Source organism: Anabrus simplex, chromosome 4 (genome assembly GCF_040414725.1).
Source record: "Anabrus simplex isolate iqAnaSimp1 chromosome 4, ASM4041472v1, whole genome shotgun sequence".
Lineage (NCBI taxonomy): Eukaryota > Metazoa > Arthropoda > Insecta > Orthoptera > Tettigoniidae > Anabrus > Anabrus simplex.
In genome coordinates, this window is record NC_090268.1 from 427068198 (window position 1) to 427088126 (window position 19929).

General features: G+C 38.4%; 1 protein-coding gene across 1 annotated transcript in view; it reads left to right on the plus strand.

Moving 5' to 3' along the window:
- LOC136872790 (uncharacterized) overlaps positions 1-19929 on the plus strand; it is a 59883-nt gene that overhangs the window by 7515 nt on the left and 32439 nt on the right. Inside the window, exons 3-4 of the mRNA XM_067146631.2 lie at positions 6065-6227; positions 10727-10954. Of these exons, the coding sequence (XP_067002732.2) occupies positions 6065-6227; positions 10727-10954 (391 nt within the window). The remainder of the gene's footprint in view (positions 1-6064; positions 6228-10726; positions 10955-19929) is intronic.

Sequence of the window (19929 nt, forward strand, 5' to 3'; positions counted from 1 at the left end):
ATTAGGACATTTATGTATAACTGCGGGCATCCTTGCCTACTGCCAAACACAATTGGGTAGGGGAGTTTTAAACAAAACTGCATGCTCCCTTGCCTTCTGCCAGTCAAATCGACAAGTGAATTATTCATTATAATGATAGGCCTTCATTACTACTGCCAGTTATACAGGAGTTGGAGAAGGGCCCCATTCCTATTGCCAGTCAAAGTCGGTGTGGGGAGTACTGATTACAATAGCAGACACACCCGTTCTCGATCGCTACAAATCGACATTAGAGAATATATATAGATCGACATATGAAAGTAATGTAAATGCGTGTTTACAATATTGCATACCTTCATTTACAGATTAACTGCTGCTAAACGTACATCATATCGAGAAAGGATTATACCATAAGACGCCGGATTTAGTGGCCTAAATGGCTAGTCCTATGATATCTCATCTATTCTTGGGTGAGTTAAAAACGTTGAACAGGGTACAGTTTTCGTAAGATTATCTCACATTGCATTACTTTTCGGATAATTATGTGACAGCTACATACATAGCATTTGGCTCACATATGGCTACTGGGTGGGCCAATTTTCGTGAAGAGTTTGATGATTCTATATTTCCTATAAGTGATTGAAAGTATGAATTATGCATGTGAAAAGTCCAAATTTACTTAACATCGATTAATAGAGAAAAATAAAAAGTAAAAGGGATACAGATACGACAAAAAGTCATAAGACCAAGGTTGTAGATTATTCCAAATTGAACGGAGATTGTGCAATTCGTTATGTGATAGGACTTACCGAAGGTCTGCACCATCATTAAAATTGCCTCCATATTTCGATATTCTTCGGGGATAAAGAGTGAAAAATTTAAGGATCTTGGATGTTTCCGCCCGTTACAGGCTGAAACGTATAATTTTGTCAAATTTCAATTTTCTTTTTCGTCTGGCAGATTATGCCGCAATCTGGATTTTGGGCGAGGAGGGTAAAAATTACGACTTTCAGGAAACTATACCAAAAATTATGCAGATGGTCATCATTACCCCTTAAACGGAAAGCTGTACGAATTTTAGCCAAAATAGTCAATGTAGAGGCACACAGTCGTTACGATTTTATTTATATAGATAAGGAATCTGCTCCTCGTACAACAACTTTTGGGCTATGACCGCTGGACTGAACCTGAAAAACTGACCATTCATGATCTCCCTTATTAATCCTCCTGGCGAAAAAATGCATGAGAAAAAAGTTTTAGAGATGGAATTACATCACGTTTGGTCGATTTCCAGTCAGGTTGGTCTTGTACTGTATATATTGTGGGAGAGTAAAATCACCATTTCGGTTCCCTATAAACCGCCAGTCCATTCAGGAACATGACATGTTATTGACCTTTAAAACCTACCTTTGGACAGGTGGATGCTAAATATAAATTTTGGTTCGAATATCTTCAGTAGTTTTCAAGTTGTAAGGAATACGCTTTACACGCACCCGCTTTTGAGTTACCGTCCGATGGGACTTGTACCGAAAAACGGTCCGTTAATGATATCTCCCTTATTAATCCTAGTATCGAAATGATGCACATGAGAAAGAAGGTTTTGAAATTAATTTCCACTAAGGCAGGTATATTTCCATTAAGTTTCGTTGTGTATATTTCGTGGGAGTGCAAAATCACTGTGCCGGTTTCGTATAAACCCCCACTCAGTTCAGGGAATTATAAACAATATTTGCCCTAAAACCTACCCAAGGACAGGTAGATTCTAAATATGAAGTTTGGTGGAAATATATCCAGTAGATTCTAGCACTCGCGTACATACGGAGTAATTAAGGAAGAAAATAATAGAGTTAAGAAAGCTGAAATTAATAGAAAATGGATTATAACTGCGGACAGCCGCATGACGACAAATATGTAAATGCCAAGTGAATGTATTGGAAAATGAAATGCCCCTCAAAAATTATGCTGGTGTGAGATAAGGATATAATAAAGAGGTATCAGAGGAGAAATTTAGGGGCAGTGATTCTTACGTAAACAGATAAGAAGATGACTAATGTCGTTATTACTTAATCTATTCGAGGGCGGTTATAACCTCCAACGATATTCCGCCAATATCCCGCAGATAGGCCGATTGACGCCTCTCTTGCTTTCTACCCAAGGAAAAACCACGAATTTAAATGCATGATAAGGAGAATGGCAATACGTTACTTCTCTGGTGGCAAGCAGTCAGAGACGTTGCCATGGTAACCTGTAGGTTCGTTGTCGGTCTGTCGGTCACTCAATGCAGAGCATGATACCCGCAGAATATAGTAAATTTTTACGTCATGTGAAGAGTAAGGTAAATTCTGAACATAACGAAAGTTGATTATAATGAAGGGACGTTTCACGTACGGTCCACGGAGTTTACAGAAAATCAATAGTATAAGAGAAAATGGATGAAAACCGTTCTGGTTTTCCTATAAACCCCCGTCTATTCAATGATTTAAAAACGATATGCATATCGAAACCTTCTCCGGGATAAGTATACTCTAAATATGAAGTTAGGTTGAGATCTATCCAGCCATTTCGACGTGATGGTGGAACAGACAAACCGACAAAGAGACAGACAAACAGGCACGAAAAGTAAAAAACCACCGATTCGGTCTTGAGTAGACCTAAAACGAATGAATATCTGAAAAATTGGCAAAACAAAAGAAATTACAGACAGCGGACCCCCTACAACTGTATTTATATTAGATTTACAAGAGTTTAAAAAAATACGCAACTTTGTTTATCAGAAATATGTCATTAAATATTGAGATACGCAAGGTATTAAGGTATTGTTGTTAAGGCTTAATTTATAAAGGGGATATTAATGAGGAGATAATGAAGTCGTGTGTTCGTTCTCGCGTAACGAGTTCCGAATTTGTTGCGACTAGGAGAGTGATAATTACTCAGTCGTGTCGTCATTGTCGAGAATTTTGGAACTTTGAACTTTGAATGTATTAGGCGTACCTTCAGAGATTAGGAGCATGGATGCTTAGATGAGCAGTAATTGAACTTTGTTACGCTTAATTTAAAGTTATCAACTATCAAAATTACAAGCTAAATTGATTTTGCACAACTAAGATTATGCCCGTCAGATACCGGGAATTGTATCTTTCTTTAGACATCAAACGTTGTAGTACATGTGCTCAAGTTATATTACGAGAATGCAGTGTACCAGTGCGGGCATCACAGGAGACGGCGAACATCTGATTCCAAAGGAGGCAGAATGGACTGCGGACACGCGCCGAGACGAACCAAGGACCAGTTTTGCCATATGGTTCGCCAACTTTTTTTGCCATGAGTGCCTGGCCTGTCAGATGGAAGTGGGACTTCATTACTCCTATAGGTCCAAGGATTGATTAAAATATTCCGTGAAGCAGATAGCAAATCTACTTACAAAATTGTCGCAGTGATTATTTCTCCGCTAACGGCTTAGGGACCACAATTTTATAGTTTTGCCATCAGGAGGACTCAGAGAAATTCCGAATTGCCTAACTCCTACCCAATGGCAAATTGTATCTTGACTCTAAGGACCAATTAGCAGGCCACTCAGCGTTGACACTGGTTCATGAACTAGGACGCGACTAAAGCAAAAAGCACCACGAACAATCCACATTTAATGTGTCACCTAATTAATCAAATGAAAGATATGCCTACCACGTTAGTGCCAAATCTCAATAAAAGTGGTGCTTAAATGAACGAAGTATACAAATCTTCCGTTCGGTTCTTCGAAAATCTAAAGTTTTAGAATGGAACCAGCAGATCAGATCTCTCGAGAACCCGTGATGCTTCCAAAGTAAATAACTTGAGAACTGTTTATAGCAAATAAGTAAGTGTATGATATTATTAGTAGGGTGTTTTAAATATCATACACCTATCTCCTTGAGGACGAAAGATTTTCTCTCATATTGGTGTTCATTCATTCATTCTCAAGAGTTCTTCTAAACTTTCTGGGTCTTCAATTAACGACTCTTGACTGAATAAACCGTTCTGTTCTCTACCATATTCATCCCGTTTCCAAATCCATGGTCAAGTCCATCAACTTCTTTTGCACCATCGTAATTTTCTTCTCCTGCGATGTCGAAAAATCGCGGCAATAACATTGGAAGCAGCTAACATTTCGACGTCGGTCATTTTTTAGAAAAGTATTGTGACGGGAATGCGCGGAATACTGAATTTCAAATCCCGAAAGATTCTCAGTTGAGATTTTATCTCCACCGACGACAGAAATAACTGGGGGAATTGCGAGAAATTGTTAGTGTTTGTACAAGCACCCTTACGAGACCGTATACAAGGAATTGGAGCAATAAATTGTACCACCACGTGGGGACCATCTGTTGTATGGCTTTACATTCGGATTTGTCCTCAGGATAATATCACTATCTCATACATTAGCAAACAATATTTAACTATCACATAAATAATAGATAATAATGATTACTATGAATTATTTAGTCGGTAGATATCGCATCGTATCAAATACATTTGATTTCAGCTGATACATATCGAGTATCGGATCATTACAAATTAGATGCTAACTGAAATCTGTCTCACATTTCAACTGAGGAGAAGGTGGTATGAGTGGTAGTGAAGCCGAATAAGATACTAAAGATGAAAATAATTCTATAACAACACCGAAAAAATTTAACAAAACCTTGGGTACTAGCAATTCAGCCATGAAACCGTCCACAGTCCAAAGAAGCACACGACTACACATAACACCAGCGAGACCAGTTCCTTGTACGGGAGTGAAGCATGCAAAACCAAAAATAAAACATGTGAATCTCCAATCGTCGGTGCTGAGATGAACAGCAGGATACACCTGATGGAACCACAAGGGTAACTGAAGGTAGAACTAATGTTAAAATTCGTAGGAAGGTACCGGAAGAACAGATAGGATCTTGTGAGTAGAATTTGAAGGGAAGGAATTGCAAAGATTATCTTACGATAGAGGCGCAGAGCAGGGCGCTTTATTGGACGCCCAAAAACAGGCCACATGGTCTGGTACCTCTTCGGATGATACTGATGATGAAGATGATGGCTTCGAAAATAAGGAAAACTCGCTCATTGGGCAGCAGTCTCTTTGTCAATAGAGTCAGATGGTTCAAAATTCTGTTCTATGGTTAGAGGACTGCGTGGATTTACAAAATAATATCCACACCCTCATCCGCACGCGAAAAATGTTTATGCGCGGATGTTGTAAATATTCAACTACAGTGTATTACACCAAATATATTGAAACGGATAGAACTGTTAACATAATACAATAGGCCTGGCACCAAACCCCCTACAGTGACAGGTTTATGAGGAAATTTTTATTGCTACAACTACCGACGTATTGACCTTTGTTCCTTTCTTCCAATAATCCCGGGCAGGAGAGAGTTAGCCTTAGGTCAGATTTACGACTTTATGGTCTAAAGCTCTTTATATATCACAATCCTCCCGTACCATTTTCAAGTATCGCCTAACCACAAGCAAAAATAAGAATATACCTGACTGAAAACCAATAAGCGTCATTGTTTAGAAATTATTCGCAAAATTATCGGCACAGCCATAGAGTTTGTATCCACCAAGATACTAACTTCGTGTTAATCCTCGGATATCCGCATCCGTGCAGAGCTCTGGCTATGGTTGTCTAGTTGTACCTCCTCTTGAAACGATAATCACCACCACCACCACCACCACCACCACCACCACCACCTTCCCCTCCAGACCGTTAACAAACAACTCGTCGCGACTTTACTTAACCTGGATAGACTATTTCATCACCAGTTGTTATCTCATGTAATAATAGTCACAGGCGCGTGGCTGTGAGCTTGCATCCGGGAGACAGTAGGTTCGAATCCCACTATCGGCAGCCCTGAAGATGGTTTTCCGTGGTTTCCCATTTTCACACCAGGCAAATGCTGGGGCTGTACCTTAATTAAGGCCACGGCCGCTTCCTTCCAACTCCTAGGCCTTTCCCATCCCATCGTCGCCATAAGACCTATCTGTGTCGGTGCGACGTAAAGCAACTAGCAAAAAAATAGTTACAGGGCTTTCTTCTTTATCTCTATTCTAGGCCGAGCTACAATCTCATGTGTCATACAAAGATAGCGTTTCCCTGGCCGTGGAACTGTTCTCCCAGAAGTGTGGTGACAGCAGCGCTGTCATCCTGAAGACACTGAGCAGCAGCGGACAACCCGAGGAGCAAGAGACAATCAGCACTACTGTAGCACCAACAGGTAGGAGTCAAGTTAAAAAACAGTGGATTTTTACTTGTACCACCCTGTCAATATTCATAAAAATCATAGTTGTTATACATTATTTATTATTTGGATCATGCTTGTTTCGAGATAATTCCACCATTCTCTCCATCAGCGATATCAAAAATGCCTGCCAACATCCTTACATTTAGCACACAAGACCAAATTATACTCGATCATCACGTGTTGTTACATAATTAAAAAGCGTATTTCTAAAATACACTCATCTTAATTATAATATTTTCAGTATGATCCATATAGATTGATATGTCTGTTCTTGGTGTAAATATCCTAAAACCAACTTGAAATTTTATACGGTGCAGCACCAAAGTAACGTGGTGAAATAATCCCAAGATTACGAGCATGCTAAGATAAATATTGATGAAAGATTAATATCTTTAACGTCTTATAGGCCAGATATAATGGATTATATTTACATAAAAATAATGCCATCATGAGGCTGTCAGTATCGTATAGTGCTACATTCTTGTTTGTGTGCCCTTTTATCAAGGTTATAATGAATAACGGAGCGACCCGGTCTTGTGCTGATATTAGCCATGATTACGTGTTTACACTGATTCAATGCCTGGCCACTAAGCGACACATATTGTGCAGCCACACCACACATTAATAATAAGAAGGTCACATGATCTGGTATTCCTAAATATGTATATAAATTTCATAATGTTTCTTCTAGTTGGATTTGTTCGTTCTCTTGTGTATGTATTCACTAATAATGCATGAAATAAGTCAGTGGCTTATTTGATCACTGAAGTGCCTCTTGTTGCAGTAATGAATATCTGTTTTCAGAAAATCATTCCCTGAAGACGTGTGTCTTAGTGACATCCATCATTCTTGCAATGGGCTCTTCCTTTGTAAGCTTCCGCGCTGCAGCTAAAAGCATAGTATAATGGATATTATGTCTTAGGACTAGGAACAGGAGAGAGCAAGTCCATATTCTTTGGTTGTTTCCCTCTTACAAGCCTTTTATGACATAATAGTAAAGATGATTTTTCATGCAGACAGGCCGCCGGAGATTTTCGGAACATAATGAAAATCACTTCATTTTCTAATTTGTAAACAGATGTCACTATCTTAATTTTGGAGTGCCACCTATGGGCTTGAAATATGTACTGATTATTCGATACCTTAATTCATCTGTTTCTAAATTGCCAGTACTATCAGCTTAAATTAAACCAACCAATTATCGCCCAGATCGCCCCTATAAATACTGTCAAACTAGGACCTTACGGATCTGTCCTGATCGTGGTCAGGCAGCAACACGTAAGGTTCTTCTCAAAGGTGGATGCGGGCAAGCAGGGACAGCATTCAAGGTAGGCGGCAAGATTTTCCTCTAACAAGTGAACTTATTTGCAAGTGGCGATGGCAAGATACCGGCGTTCCTCCCTAGTGTAGAACAGTTAGGGTGAGCAACGCTTACCTTAATTTTAAATGTAGGTTTTCTAATTAAGTTAGCGTTGTAATATGTGGGTTAATGGACAATCTGTGGATGAAGTGTAGCACACGCTAGTGGGTATCATGTAAAGTTTTACGGTGGTACGAATTTGGTCCCTCTTCACCACGTTCATTTTTCCTTCTGTTGACTAAGCTTTCCTAAATTCCTAAATATTCTATCTTCTTTTCTCCTTACTGTCTTTGTCACCAACGAACTAGTAACCGGGATTTTTGCCCCATTAGGTTTTATGGCAAGACATGGTATGGAACTGATTGAGTGGGTACGGCATCCCAGGCTTTTCTTTAGTTTTTTCTCTGCCATTTTTGGCCGTGTATTATGGGCTTCTGTTCATATGTCTTTATATCTACATGATGTGAACTCTAAGCACATGAGGTCATTGTAAGTGGAATCTAATTTTTCGATATTTCACTGAAGGGAAATTTATTATTGAAAGCTTAACCTTCCTTATTGTGTAAGATATTTTTGTGACCAGCAGGTATTGGGTTGTAAAATGGGAGCGCCTTCTCCCCGGTATATGATTACGCTCTAAAGCAGGGTCAGCCAACTGCGAGTACGTGTGATGTCAGGTAACACGTCACACACTCTGCTCGGGCAGCGAAACGAAGTACTTAGTACTCTAACTGTGAAGTGAAGGCTAGAGGGGCGAGGGGATATGCAACTTAATTCGTAGAGGGAGGCCCAAGGGCTGCAGGTAGTACAATGCGGTATGTGTAGTACATATTTCTCTCCACATAATTTATTGTAACGTAACTTTGTTATGAATTAATATAAAGGTTATAAAGCAATTTTATTTCTACATATACAAACTAAACTAAATTTTTCCGGTGAATGTTCGGAACTGATACATACATTACATACATTATCATTATAGACTGTTATGCCTTTCAGCGTTCAGTCTGCAAGCCTCTGAGAATTTACTAAACGTCGCCACAATCCTCGATTTGCAACTAGTGTTGTGGCCTCATTTAGTTCTAAACCTCTTATCTTTAAATCGTTAGAAACCGAGTCTAACCATCGTCGTCTTGGTCTCCCTCTACTTCTCTTACCCTCCATAACAGAGTCCACTCTTCAAATCGTGATCTGACAACTGACTTCAATATTTTGGTTTTGTTGATTTAAAATAGAAAAGATTCGTTCACAGGCATACGTGGAACCTAATATACTCAACATTCCCGCTGCAAACCTATGCAATCGGGGAAACCTTTCGTTTTAATATTATGAGACCAACTACTCCAGAATTGCGCCCTACCATAGAAGGTGCACCATCTGTTGCTATTGAAACTAGTTTGTTCCATGGCAAAAGAAGCATTTTGAACAACACTTACAATGCAGTTGAGAATGTCGATGCCTTTCATAGGCACTAAATCCAGTATTTCCTCCCAAATTGTTAAGTTTTTGTCAACCCCTCGTATGAAAACGGCTAGCTGGGCCGTGTCAGAAATATCTGTGCCATCGTCAATAGCTAAGGAGTATGCCCGGAAGCTTTTTGTCAGTTCTGATAATTGTAGGTGGACATCATCAAATAGGTCTTGAATTTTTGTCGACACTGTGTGCACGGACAAGCTGGTAGCTTCGAACTCTTGAATGATATTTAGACAAAACTCCTCACCTGCTAGAATTAAACATTCCTTTACGAATTCACCACCACTGAACGGTGTAAGTTTATTTGTAATGAAATATGAAATTTTATAACTCAATCGAACTGCTGACTCACTGATCGAATGCTCGACAAGGTTATTTATTTTACCTTTTAGTTCTGTAATTACACGTACCCTTTCCTCGCCTTGATACTGATCATAATTTGCAGCGTGATACAAACTTTTAACCACGCCATTTTCAGTTGTAGATAACGTTGATCTAGACCTACTGTTAGAGTTATTAGAATTACAGTGAGATAGAGAACTAAGAGATACATTTTTAAATAAGAAGGATTTGTGTGGCTTGTTGTGAAATGTGTCTATAAAAGCCGTAGCCACCAGCATGTATGGCACTTCACGTGTTTACTACAAAGCGAGGCTGTCTCTTCGTCTCCAGTCTACGACAGCGGCTCCCCACCTTCTGCGCTCTTACGTCACATGGTCTCTCCGACGTCACACGGTCTCTCTTACATCACACGCCAGCCAGTTGGCCTAGCCTGCTCTAAAGCTTCCTACTGAAAATTCCTTTCCAATTTTTATTCTTGTTGTTTTTAAAGGAAAATACATACCAGAACCAAAATTTAAAGTACTTTGCACGGCCATTTTTCCAGTAGCATAGGCATAGCTGTTTATCCCTCTACTTCCCTTGTAATTGTTAACAATTGGAATCACACCGTGTTTAAATAGGCCCAGACAAAGCACCGTTTGACCACTTTGACGTATTTTGGAATTCGAACTCTGAGAAGTTTGATGTTTTCAATTTTTCAACATTTCAGACCATCGCTAGCACAAGGCTCCCCGGTAACTCCATAAGAAGGAGCTTTCTTTTTTATGAAATTCTAATTAGGAAGGTGGAAGTTTTATGCTGATGTACCCAGTCATAAGGAGGTCTTGAATAGACCAGTACGTTTCCTGAATTTTTGGTAAAAATAGTTGGGGATTTGCTGTCCTTGTTCGAATCAAGTATTGCGGAGCTCACCCAGTAATTATTTTTCCAGAAATTGGTGAGCCTCCTGTTAATCAGCTTAAACGTATACACGCACGTGCCTTTAATTTTTACAATCGAATTGGGGATCTATTTTCTCTCAGGTTATAAACCGATTCCCGAAAATCCGCTGACTTCCTGTGCTCTGTAATTTCTTTCTATCTGGTAAGGTAAACCTGTGTATATCGGGTTCTGGTAGTAATAAGACGGATGGTGGTGTACCACCGATTGCTGGTAATATGGAGGAAGACCTCAATAAGTCACGTGACAGTATGCTTTCATGTTACCAGGAGGTTGGCCCAGCAATTACCGCCTTTTCACATGAGTTCCGTGTCTGTTCCACCACCCAAGCCTTCATGTACTTTCTCTCTGGTAATAGTTCTGCCGCTCCCGGGCTACCATCATCTTCCTGGTTTTGGATATTACAAGAAACTTCCCAACACAATGAAGTGGGAAAATGGGGTCGAGGCTTGTCGGAAGGAAGGTACGCATATGCTGCTTCTGGAGTCTCAGGAAGAGCTTGACGCTGTCTACGGGTGGTGTGGATGTGATCCATGGATTGGAGTACATCGTGAGAGTTCTTCTGGACCGTGGATTAATGTTTCAGGTAAGTCAGAATCTGCTCGATTGCGTTAGACGATAATAAATGGTGAATAAGTCGTTGTATACACACTTTTTGGGGAATGTTTCATTTAAGTTAATGTTGTTTATAGTGTGGGTTACTGTAGTCACTTACTAGGAATGAACCAGAGCCAATGACTGCTTGGCCTATTGAGTGAACTGAGAGTCGGGGGTACCAGTGGCTGTCGAATGAGACTGCCCACTTCGGACATATTCTGAGTCGTGGTCTTGCCCTCCTTGTCGTCAGGCGGTTATGACAAGTCATTAACCTCTAGGGGAGAGATTATCATTGGTTCTGTGTGGGCATCTACCCACAATTTTTATGGAGCACGCTCTGATCCGTCAGTTGGGGGAAATAGTAAGAGAATTGTTTCAGCTTCTTTAATATATGAGGATGAAAATGAGGACGAGATAGACAAATCATAAGAAGTACTCATTTATATTGAAATCAGAATCAACAGCATGGATAGGACAGTCATAATGGACGACTGCAATGCGACATGTGGAAATCAAAGTGTAGAATATTAGAAGGTGCTGGGTAAATTTTGGAGAAGATGTGGATCTTAATGGGAACGGGAAGCGTTTCTTTGACATCTGTGCTAGTGTGGTATTAGAGATCGGGCCAGCTAGGAACACATCTGGGAGCGCATGCGCACTTTGGACTGTCTCGCGTAGCGAATCCCCTCCTAACAGAGCTCCTGATACAAGGACAGTTCAGTGCATAAGTTTACACTCAGCTGCCGTGCTCGCTTTCTAATTTCCCGTTGTGTAGTAACTGTGGTTAGTGGTGGTGTACGTTAGGCCTATCTGGGAGTGTATGGAAGGCGTTAAATAGTGTGCATCGTAAGGTGCTAAAGAGTCAGACTCGTGCAGCAATCTTGAACGTTATAGACTTTGTGGAAAGGGAGGCAATGGAAGAAAAGTTCTTCATATATTGTAAAAAAGTGCAGGAAAGAAGCTGCAGCTGTTGGAGCGTCAGAAAGTTCTTTGGTACGGATTAAGAGATGAAAAATGAAAGAATTAGGAAAACCTATGGATAGTCTGTTTGAAACACCAAACAAAAATAGAATGCGCACAAAGAATATTACTGGATTGGATGACTTTGACAAAGGTGCCGTACGTCGTATTGTTAGCAATTTTTATTTAGATGAAAAAATGTTTACCTACAGGTTCAAAAATTCGTGCAATGTTAGGTAAGGACTTAAAGTCCAAAGGACCCAATACTAGTCTCAAGCGAATTCTTCGATGTTGTTTCTGTACCTGAGAACAAATGTTGAAGAAATGAGACGTCAAATTGAATGTGCACTCATAACTTTCCTCAGATTAAACTAATTTGAATAATTAAGAGCTGAAATGAAAGAGGTTGATCCACTGAGTGTTCTTGGGCCAAAACGAACTCCGTACCTTAATTAGAACCAAAGATATGATCGCTTCAAAGAGACAAAAAATTGAAAAATGAAATAATTTGAGGAAGGCGGAAGTTAAGTGATTTATAGTACCTGATGACAAATCTGTGCATGAATACCTTTCAGTTAAAAAATGAAGGAAATCGACCCGATAGAATGGCCGGACTGACAGACTTTAGTTTTCATAATTTTTTTAATATATAGATTATTATTATTATTATTATTATTATTATTATTATTATTATTATTATTATTATTATTATTTCGTTTCACCCTCTTTGGGGTATGTTGAATCAATTCTTTCTCTGTGTGTTGTTCTTTTTTTAGTGCCCAGTACTGCACCTTTCGTCTATTAATGTTCCCGCGGTGACTTCCTCTATTACGCCGCGTTGGAGCATTAACTGAATATACACCTGTTTAAATATCGCTCCGGCTACAAAATTCAAAGCATCGGGTCGAAAATCATACCTAGACTCTGAACTGAGATACCATTTATGAACACGAGCTACAACAACATGGTGCATATTCGTTTCTCAGGGTAAATTCGCTTCATTATATTCCCATATGCTTTAGACAAATCGTACATTCCGTTGAAGAGTATCTGTCCGTTCAACCAGTCATTCCGCATCCATACGTCAAGGAATTTATCTGATCATCACCTAGTATTTAGCATAAATTAATTCAATAGATCCGTATATTATCATACTACAATGTACTATAAGTTACTTAAGGAAAATAAACGCAAAATCAAAACTATATCTAGTTTATTAGCATGCTAATGTATTATAAAATTGAATAATATGCATCCATCGGCAATAAAGAAAGGAGAATCGTGTGAAATTACAAATATCATTCTCAAATGCTTGACTTCCGAGATAAACATATTTGAAAAATCTTTAAATTATCATCATATTTGCTTACATTTTCGTTAAGTTTCAAAAATATACCATATCTTCCATGTTTAAATTGATACAAGGGGAGGAATAAGGACCAAAACTTTATTAATCCAAGGAGGAGTGGAATATCTTCCTTTTAACATTGTTTGGGATTTTCTTTGGGGCATCATTTAGGTTTCATCTTTCATTTCGGTCTGTTTGACAAAATTTACTTGGATACACGTTTGGATTCTTGTTTGGATTTTCACTTGTGACTCATCACGTTACGAGATAAGCATTACCATGTTCAAATCTGGGTTCAAAACTCCTATGCAGTATTAACATTCTTATCATAACCGAAAAATGAATAAATTAAAACTGTACATCACCGTATGTACAAAATAAATCAAATAATCTTACTACAGAGTGCCATATATATGATAGTACGTCAGTCTAACCTGCGAAAATCGTGCCATGAATTCCTAATCATATGCCAATATATTTACTTATTCTCAAATATCTCTTCGCTGTGCCAAGATTCTGTCAAAGAAAACCGTTCTTCATACTAGCGTTGACGCGCTGACCTTCAAATATATAGATATGTGAAACTCCATTCTATTCTTGAATATTTATATTACGTAATGTATAACAAACACGTAACCTATCAATATCTTCCGCTAAAAGTTACTACGAGACACATTATGCTTGGCTCAAGACATACATTCAACTTAACATGGCCTAAATCCTTCACTTGCAGTGCTAATCCAAATATAAATATAATACGTAACACAGGAATTCGCAATTCATTCATCTATCCCATTCTCTAGCAACGAACAGAAACATATCTCCTCACTCTAATTACAACTTGCCACATTAACATTCCATTTCCTTCATATATATATATACCTCCATATTTAAAAATATATTCATTCAATTCCACTTAAATAACCTCTGTGTTACGGTAGCAATACTTAATAACCTGATTATTCTCTTATACACTGCAACTTCGTAATATTTCAAACATTTCCTTACAATACAATTATCGTACGGTCCATGATTGCAACACATATTGACCTGAAGTTTTAGGTTACGTCTCGTATCTCGCCTGCATTTTCTACAACCACAACTGGTTAAACGTTTCACGGTCTACACGTATGGATTGGCACTAAACATGCACGAATACTCAATCCGATCTAGTTTCCATTAACCTTAAAATTATTACATTAGCACCATAGTTATATTGCAGAAATTGGCACACATAATCGGCTAACAATTGGCATTTATACTCTAATATCCGTTCATTGGCACTAAATCTCTTACTTCTAGCACTCCTGCACACATATAAATATTTTTCATCAATTGATTTCAAATTCATTACGATGCAACTCATAATACTTATCTAGTAACGGGATTTTGCTGCTGGATCTCTCCTGGTCTAGGGCATCTTGGAGTAGGCAGCCCCTGCAGTCCAAAGATTACGTCATCTGCGGCTCCGGCTGGAGATCTTGGCTTGAGCTATTTCATCTTGAGCGACCATTTCCATCTGTTTAAGCTGACTCCATCTTGTCACCAGTTCTCATGAAATCATAAAATAACAAATACATAGTAGAATTCATATTATACTGGTGAATAGTAGGCTACTCAATACGAAATATTTGTCTTCAGAATCTCGTATTGGTCGAAAATATTCTTTTTTAAATTGAGAGATTTCTCTAATTCGGCCTACTTTTTGCTATTTCTTTCGCTTAAACAGATATTGTTTCCCTCCTGGAAACAATAAATTATGCCTTCCTTAACAAGGATTTGCCGCTATTATACTAATTTCGGCAATGTATGACTCAGCTGTAGTTTCCTTTCTCTTCTGAGTTTAGGTGTTACAGTAACAAATATTTTCCTTCAAATCTACGCCTTTTCTGCCGATATTTTTGCAGATATAACCCCCACTGCTGTTTGTATATTAATACTTTAGTATTTAACGTTGCGTTGACCCTTTTATATCCTTCCGTAAGTCGTGCTGCTCCTCTTCAACTCGTAACTTTTTTCTTCTCAAAGTAGTCAAGAATCGGTTCCATTCAAATTTTTTTAGTCCATCATTATTTAATCTTGAGATTCCTTTTCCTTGCGGCCGGACGATATCGATTTACTAGATCTCTACTCTGTGTATTTGCACATTACCTGAAGCTATTGTGCGCCATATTTGTCCACTGTTTCCATGACATTTACGGCCGCTAATGTAACGTAATGGTACAGTACTTTTTCATTCTTTCTGATCTTCATTTCTTCTCGTCTTCCGAGATAATAGATTTGGCTTTTAATGTACATTTATTTTGGAACGTTTTTTCTTTAGTTATTACTTTAGCTGTACAACCGAATAGTGAATTTTCTGTAACCATGCCTTTTTCAGTTTTTTTTGCTAGTTGTTTTACGTCGCACCGACACAGATAGGTCTTATGGCGACGATGGGACGGGAAAGGGCCTAGGAGTGGGAAGGAAGCGGCCGTGGCCTTAATTAAGGTACAGCCCCAACATTTGCGATTTTGACAGCTACTGTAATAAGAGGTTAAATTATGTTGTAACTCCTTCAATCTATCTGTCATCTGTAACACTTCTAAATGCATTCATTTCGGCTTGGTATTGTGCCCTTTTAAAGGCAACAACTGCGGTGATCTCTTCTTTCTTCTGTGCGCCGGCTGCTCCTGTAATAAATAACATGTAAATATACTCACCGCTGCATGTAGACTCTTCTTTCTCAGACGTGTCCGTCCGTTATCCCCGGAGAGGCCACCCGCTGATTGAGGAGTGAGGGAATGAAAAGAAGGGGTAAACTAACTAAAATGACGGTACCCAAGACTGAATTAAAAATTTAAATAAAAGACTAATTTATTAAATAAAAAGCAAAGTGCGAAAATTGAACGTAAACTGAACTAGTGAAAAATGTAAACAAATGAAATAACAGTGACTAAAAAAAAATACTAAAGAGTAAGGATCGACCTTACAAAGACAATCATAAACTGCCTAAATAAACTGACTGAAAGTCAAAAACACCTTAATTAAAATAGACCAGACTCTGTTGACACTGTCTTCAAGTTAAATAAAATGACTCAATTTAAACTCTGGTCAGAAAGACCACCTTCTTGAAATACAAAATACATTACGGAGGAAAATGTCTCTCAAATATAAATTTAAAATAGATGACTCACAATAAAGTAAATTAAATTCTGTTATGCCACCAAACCACTGACTTATAGGAGTTATTAAAATGTTTAACACCTGTTGCTCATTTGGTAAAATACCCAAATTTTAAATAATCATGGACTGCACTAAGCAAGTGTATCACTTAAAGAATAAATCGAAGAAAACAGAACAACCATGAACATCACACTTCATTTTCGACATAACCATTGTCTTATACAACACCTCATGATTAAACCAAATAAATTATCGAAACATCACTCTGAGTGTATCCAACCACTCATCTAAATTATAAACTTCATTTGCATGTCTGTGATAGACTGGACTTCTTAAAATAAACAGAAATTTAGGCCAAATGCCTGATGTTAACATTATCAAATGATAGCGACCCTTGTACATTAAAATTTCTATTGACTTTGCCGCTAACTGCGTTTTATTATAAATTCATATTTGTGGTATCACCACTAGATGGAGGCAGATATCCTCTTATTTACCATTCATTGCGGCAGTTTTACACAATTGGTTTATTTAAAGATCGCTTCATTTCAAAATAAAAATGTAGTGGATTTTAAAAGAAAGTTTGGTAATTACTTAGATGCCTGGTATGAGCATACCACTAACATTTCGACTGTGACATAATCGATGATCCAATAAACCTAACATCTGAAATGGTATTTACATCATTACATTAACTAACGGAGAAAACACTGCTCCGACACAAAAAAATACAGAGATAAAAAAAAACTAGCCTAGCTACACTTATCTATTTACATCACATCAAATATAAATAATTCACATACGCCTGCGTCCTACAAATAAACGGTAAAAGGTACAAACAGAAAAGAAAACAAATAAGCAAACTAGGTCCCACCATCGCGGCCTACTGGAAATTAAAAGGATAGAAATGCGCAAAACAAACTCGGAGTCACCAGAAAAATATACCCCGCTGCGAGTAGCAAAATGAAATATTGCGAATTTGACGGCAATCTCCAATTTCAGACGATCAATGTCTGGACATGATATAATTTAACCTTGATGGACAAATTACTGTTACTTCACGTCATCCGTGACTCTACATAATATTCAAAACACATTGACTTGTCACTCTGTTCACATTGTACAATAGCTAGCATTATTATCGAGCATCTACTTTCCCTGGAATTAATTAAACAAATACAGGCTCCTGCCTGTAGTATCATAACCCATGTCGTAACACATTTAACACACGTGGTTAAACTCTTCATTTCACAATTCTATTTACTCATTGATTCTCGACGTCATTATTATTCATTATTCTCACAATACAGCCTCGCTCGTATCCGGCGGGCAAATATCCGTCGTGCACATAACGGCTTCTTACAAAAATTCAAGACATGGTCCCAATATCATATTTCCATCATCAACGTAGATCATCAGGGATATTAATCATCTAGCTCGATCTCTCGATCAATCACTGTCAACACATCACAAAAATCACAGAGCTGACTCATCAATGGCGCTCACCGTTTCTATCAAAACAAAGAATGACGAGATTGCCTCTCAAAACACAAATGTTGAAACAAAATATTCGCGTCTATCAAAAATCGTTGCAAAATACGCGGGATAAGTACAATCAAAACCGGACATCAGAAGGATGATTCCGCAACATAGAACAAACTGAAATGCGCAAAATAGTAAAATAAACATTGAAATCATCGCGACGGCGTCTATAAGATCAAAACTCAAACAAAAATGATTCTAATCAACGATCTAAAATCATTATGAATAATAATAAACTGAGATTACACTCGTAGATCAAATATCAAAGCTGCCTAACTGTCAAAGTGACATACTACAAAAATCAACCATAAAACACGCAAACAAACATCTCCTTAAACAAAGTGCACAAAATAAGCCTATCTGAAAGTGCAACATAAACATTATTATTATTATTATTATTATTATTATTATTATTATTATTATTATATTATTATTATTATTATCAGTATTATAAAACTGTGAATTATTTACAACCCTACCTAGTACTCTAAACTACCTTGATCATCGATTTTTGCCACGGTCCTACATATTTATTTACATTATAATGATGCTCATACCTGTGATGGTGGAGGCAGGTCGGTTCACCCACCGGTCCCTGTCATGGTTGAAATTAGAATTCCATCTTCAAGCTGATGTGGTATTCCAGATTTTTTTTACACACGCAAATTTGACACATTCTTGCCATGCCGTGACACACGTTTATATTAGCATAAAACACTCGTATTTCTCTCACTCCAGTGAAAGTTAGAACATGCCACTGCAGACTCCTGCCTGTTGTAGAAGGATGGTCGCCTCGCTATCTACCTGCAAAAACACCTGCTGGCCTGCTCGCCGATCCCTCAGCTCTGTTTACACTACAGCTTACAGTACATTAACCCTACTGTCTCCTCAAGGTTGACTATTGCGGCCTCCATTGAAGAAAGTCAATCACCTTCCTGTCTGTCTTTACTGGTTTCTCCCCGTAAACATCTCGCTTGCCAAACAGTTTGTAGAATGGTAGAAACAAGCTAAAATACAGTTTATGTTGTGGAGAAAATTTTATACTGATCTCACATGTAACACTCCCCGCTGGTTAGAAATGTTTTTATGTAAATATGCTGAAAAACATGGACTTGTTTCCCTCGACTAGTAAATGTGAGTTCATTTGAGTTGGAAGTGTAATTCTTGCCTACTCTCCCTGAATTTACAGTAAAAGTCTGTGAAAATGTTCATTTTCTGAAATGCGATTCTCCCAAGTAAATAATACAAGGCTCTCTAAAAATGCCTACAAGTGTCTGATCGCTTTCTTACCAGTCAAAATACAGCTGACTAAATGCATTTGCTGATACACTCTGTCACTCTGTCGAACGTAAATTCACTGAGAATACTGAAGTAACACTAAAGTACTCAAGACAATAACTAAGAACTTAGAACTCTGAAGACTGAGAGTGACTCAAAACACTGAGCACTGCAAAAACACTGAGAGTTCAGAACGACTGAGAACGACTGACAATTCACAACGACTGACTGAGAACTCAAAAACACTGAGAGCTCGACCCTGTGGTCGCTGGGTTTTGTAGAAATTCCTCCCACCATCTGGAAAATAGTTCCGTGGAAGGGATGTGGCGTAATAATCTAGTCCTCGGGAGCGCTTTCTCGTACATCCGTAGGTTGTGGTTTTCAAAATTTCTATGCAAAACTTCCTAAATTTTGTCCGACTCACATGTGATATTGCGTCGCGGGAAATGATCATAGGATAATCCACACGACTGCGCGCGTCACTGGTGTTATTTTCTTCTGGTGGATGGCCTCATCCTGCCATGACAGCTCCTTCTCCTAGATCCAATTACTCCTCCGTGTGAAGTTGAATTTTAATAATTAGGCACTAATTATCCACAGATTGGCACTGATAATTCACCAAATATTATAAAGAAGTCAGGACACTGTTTTTCACTACCACATCGGGCTTC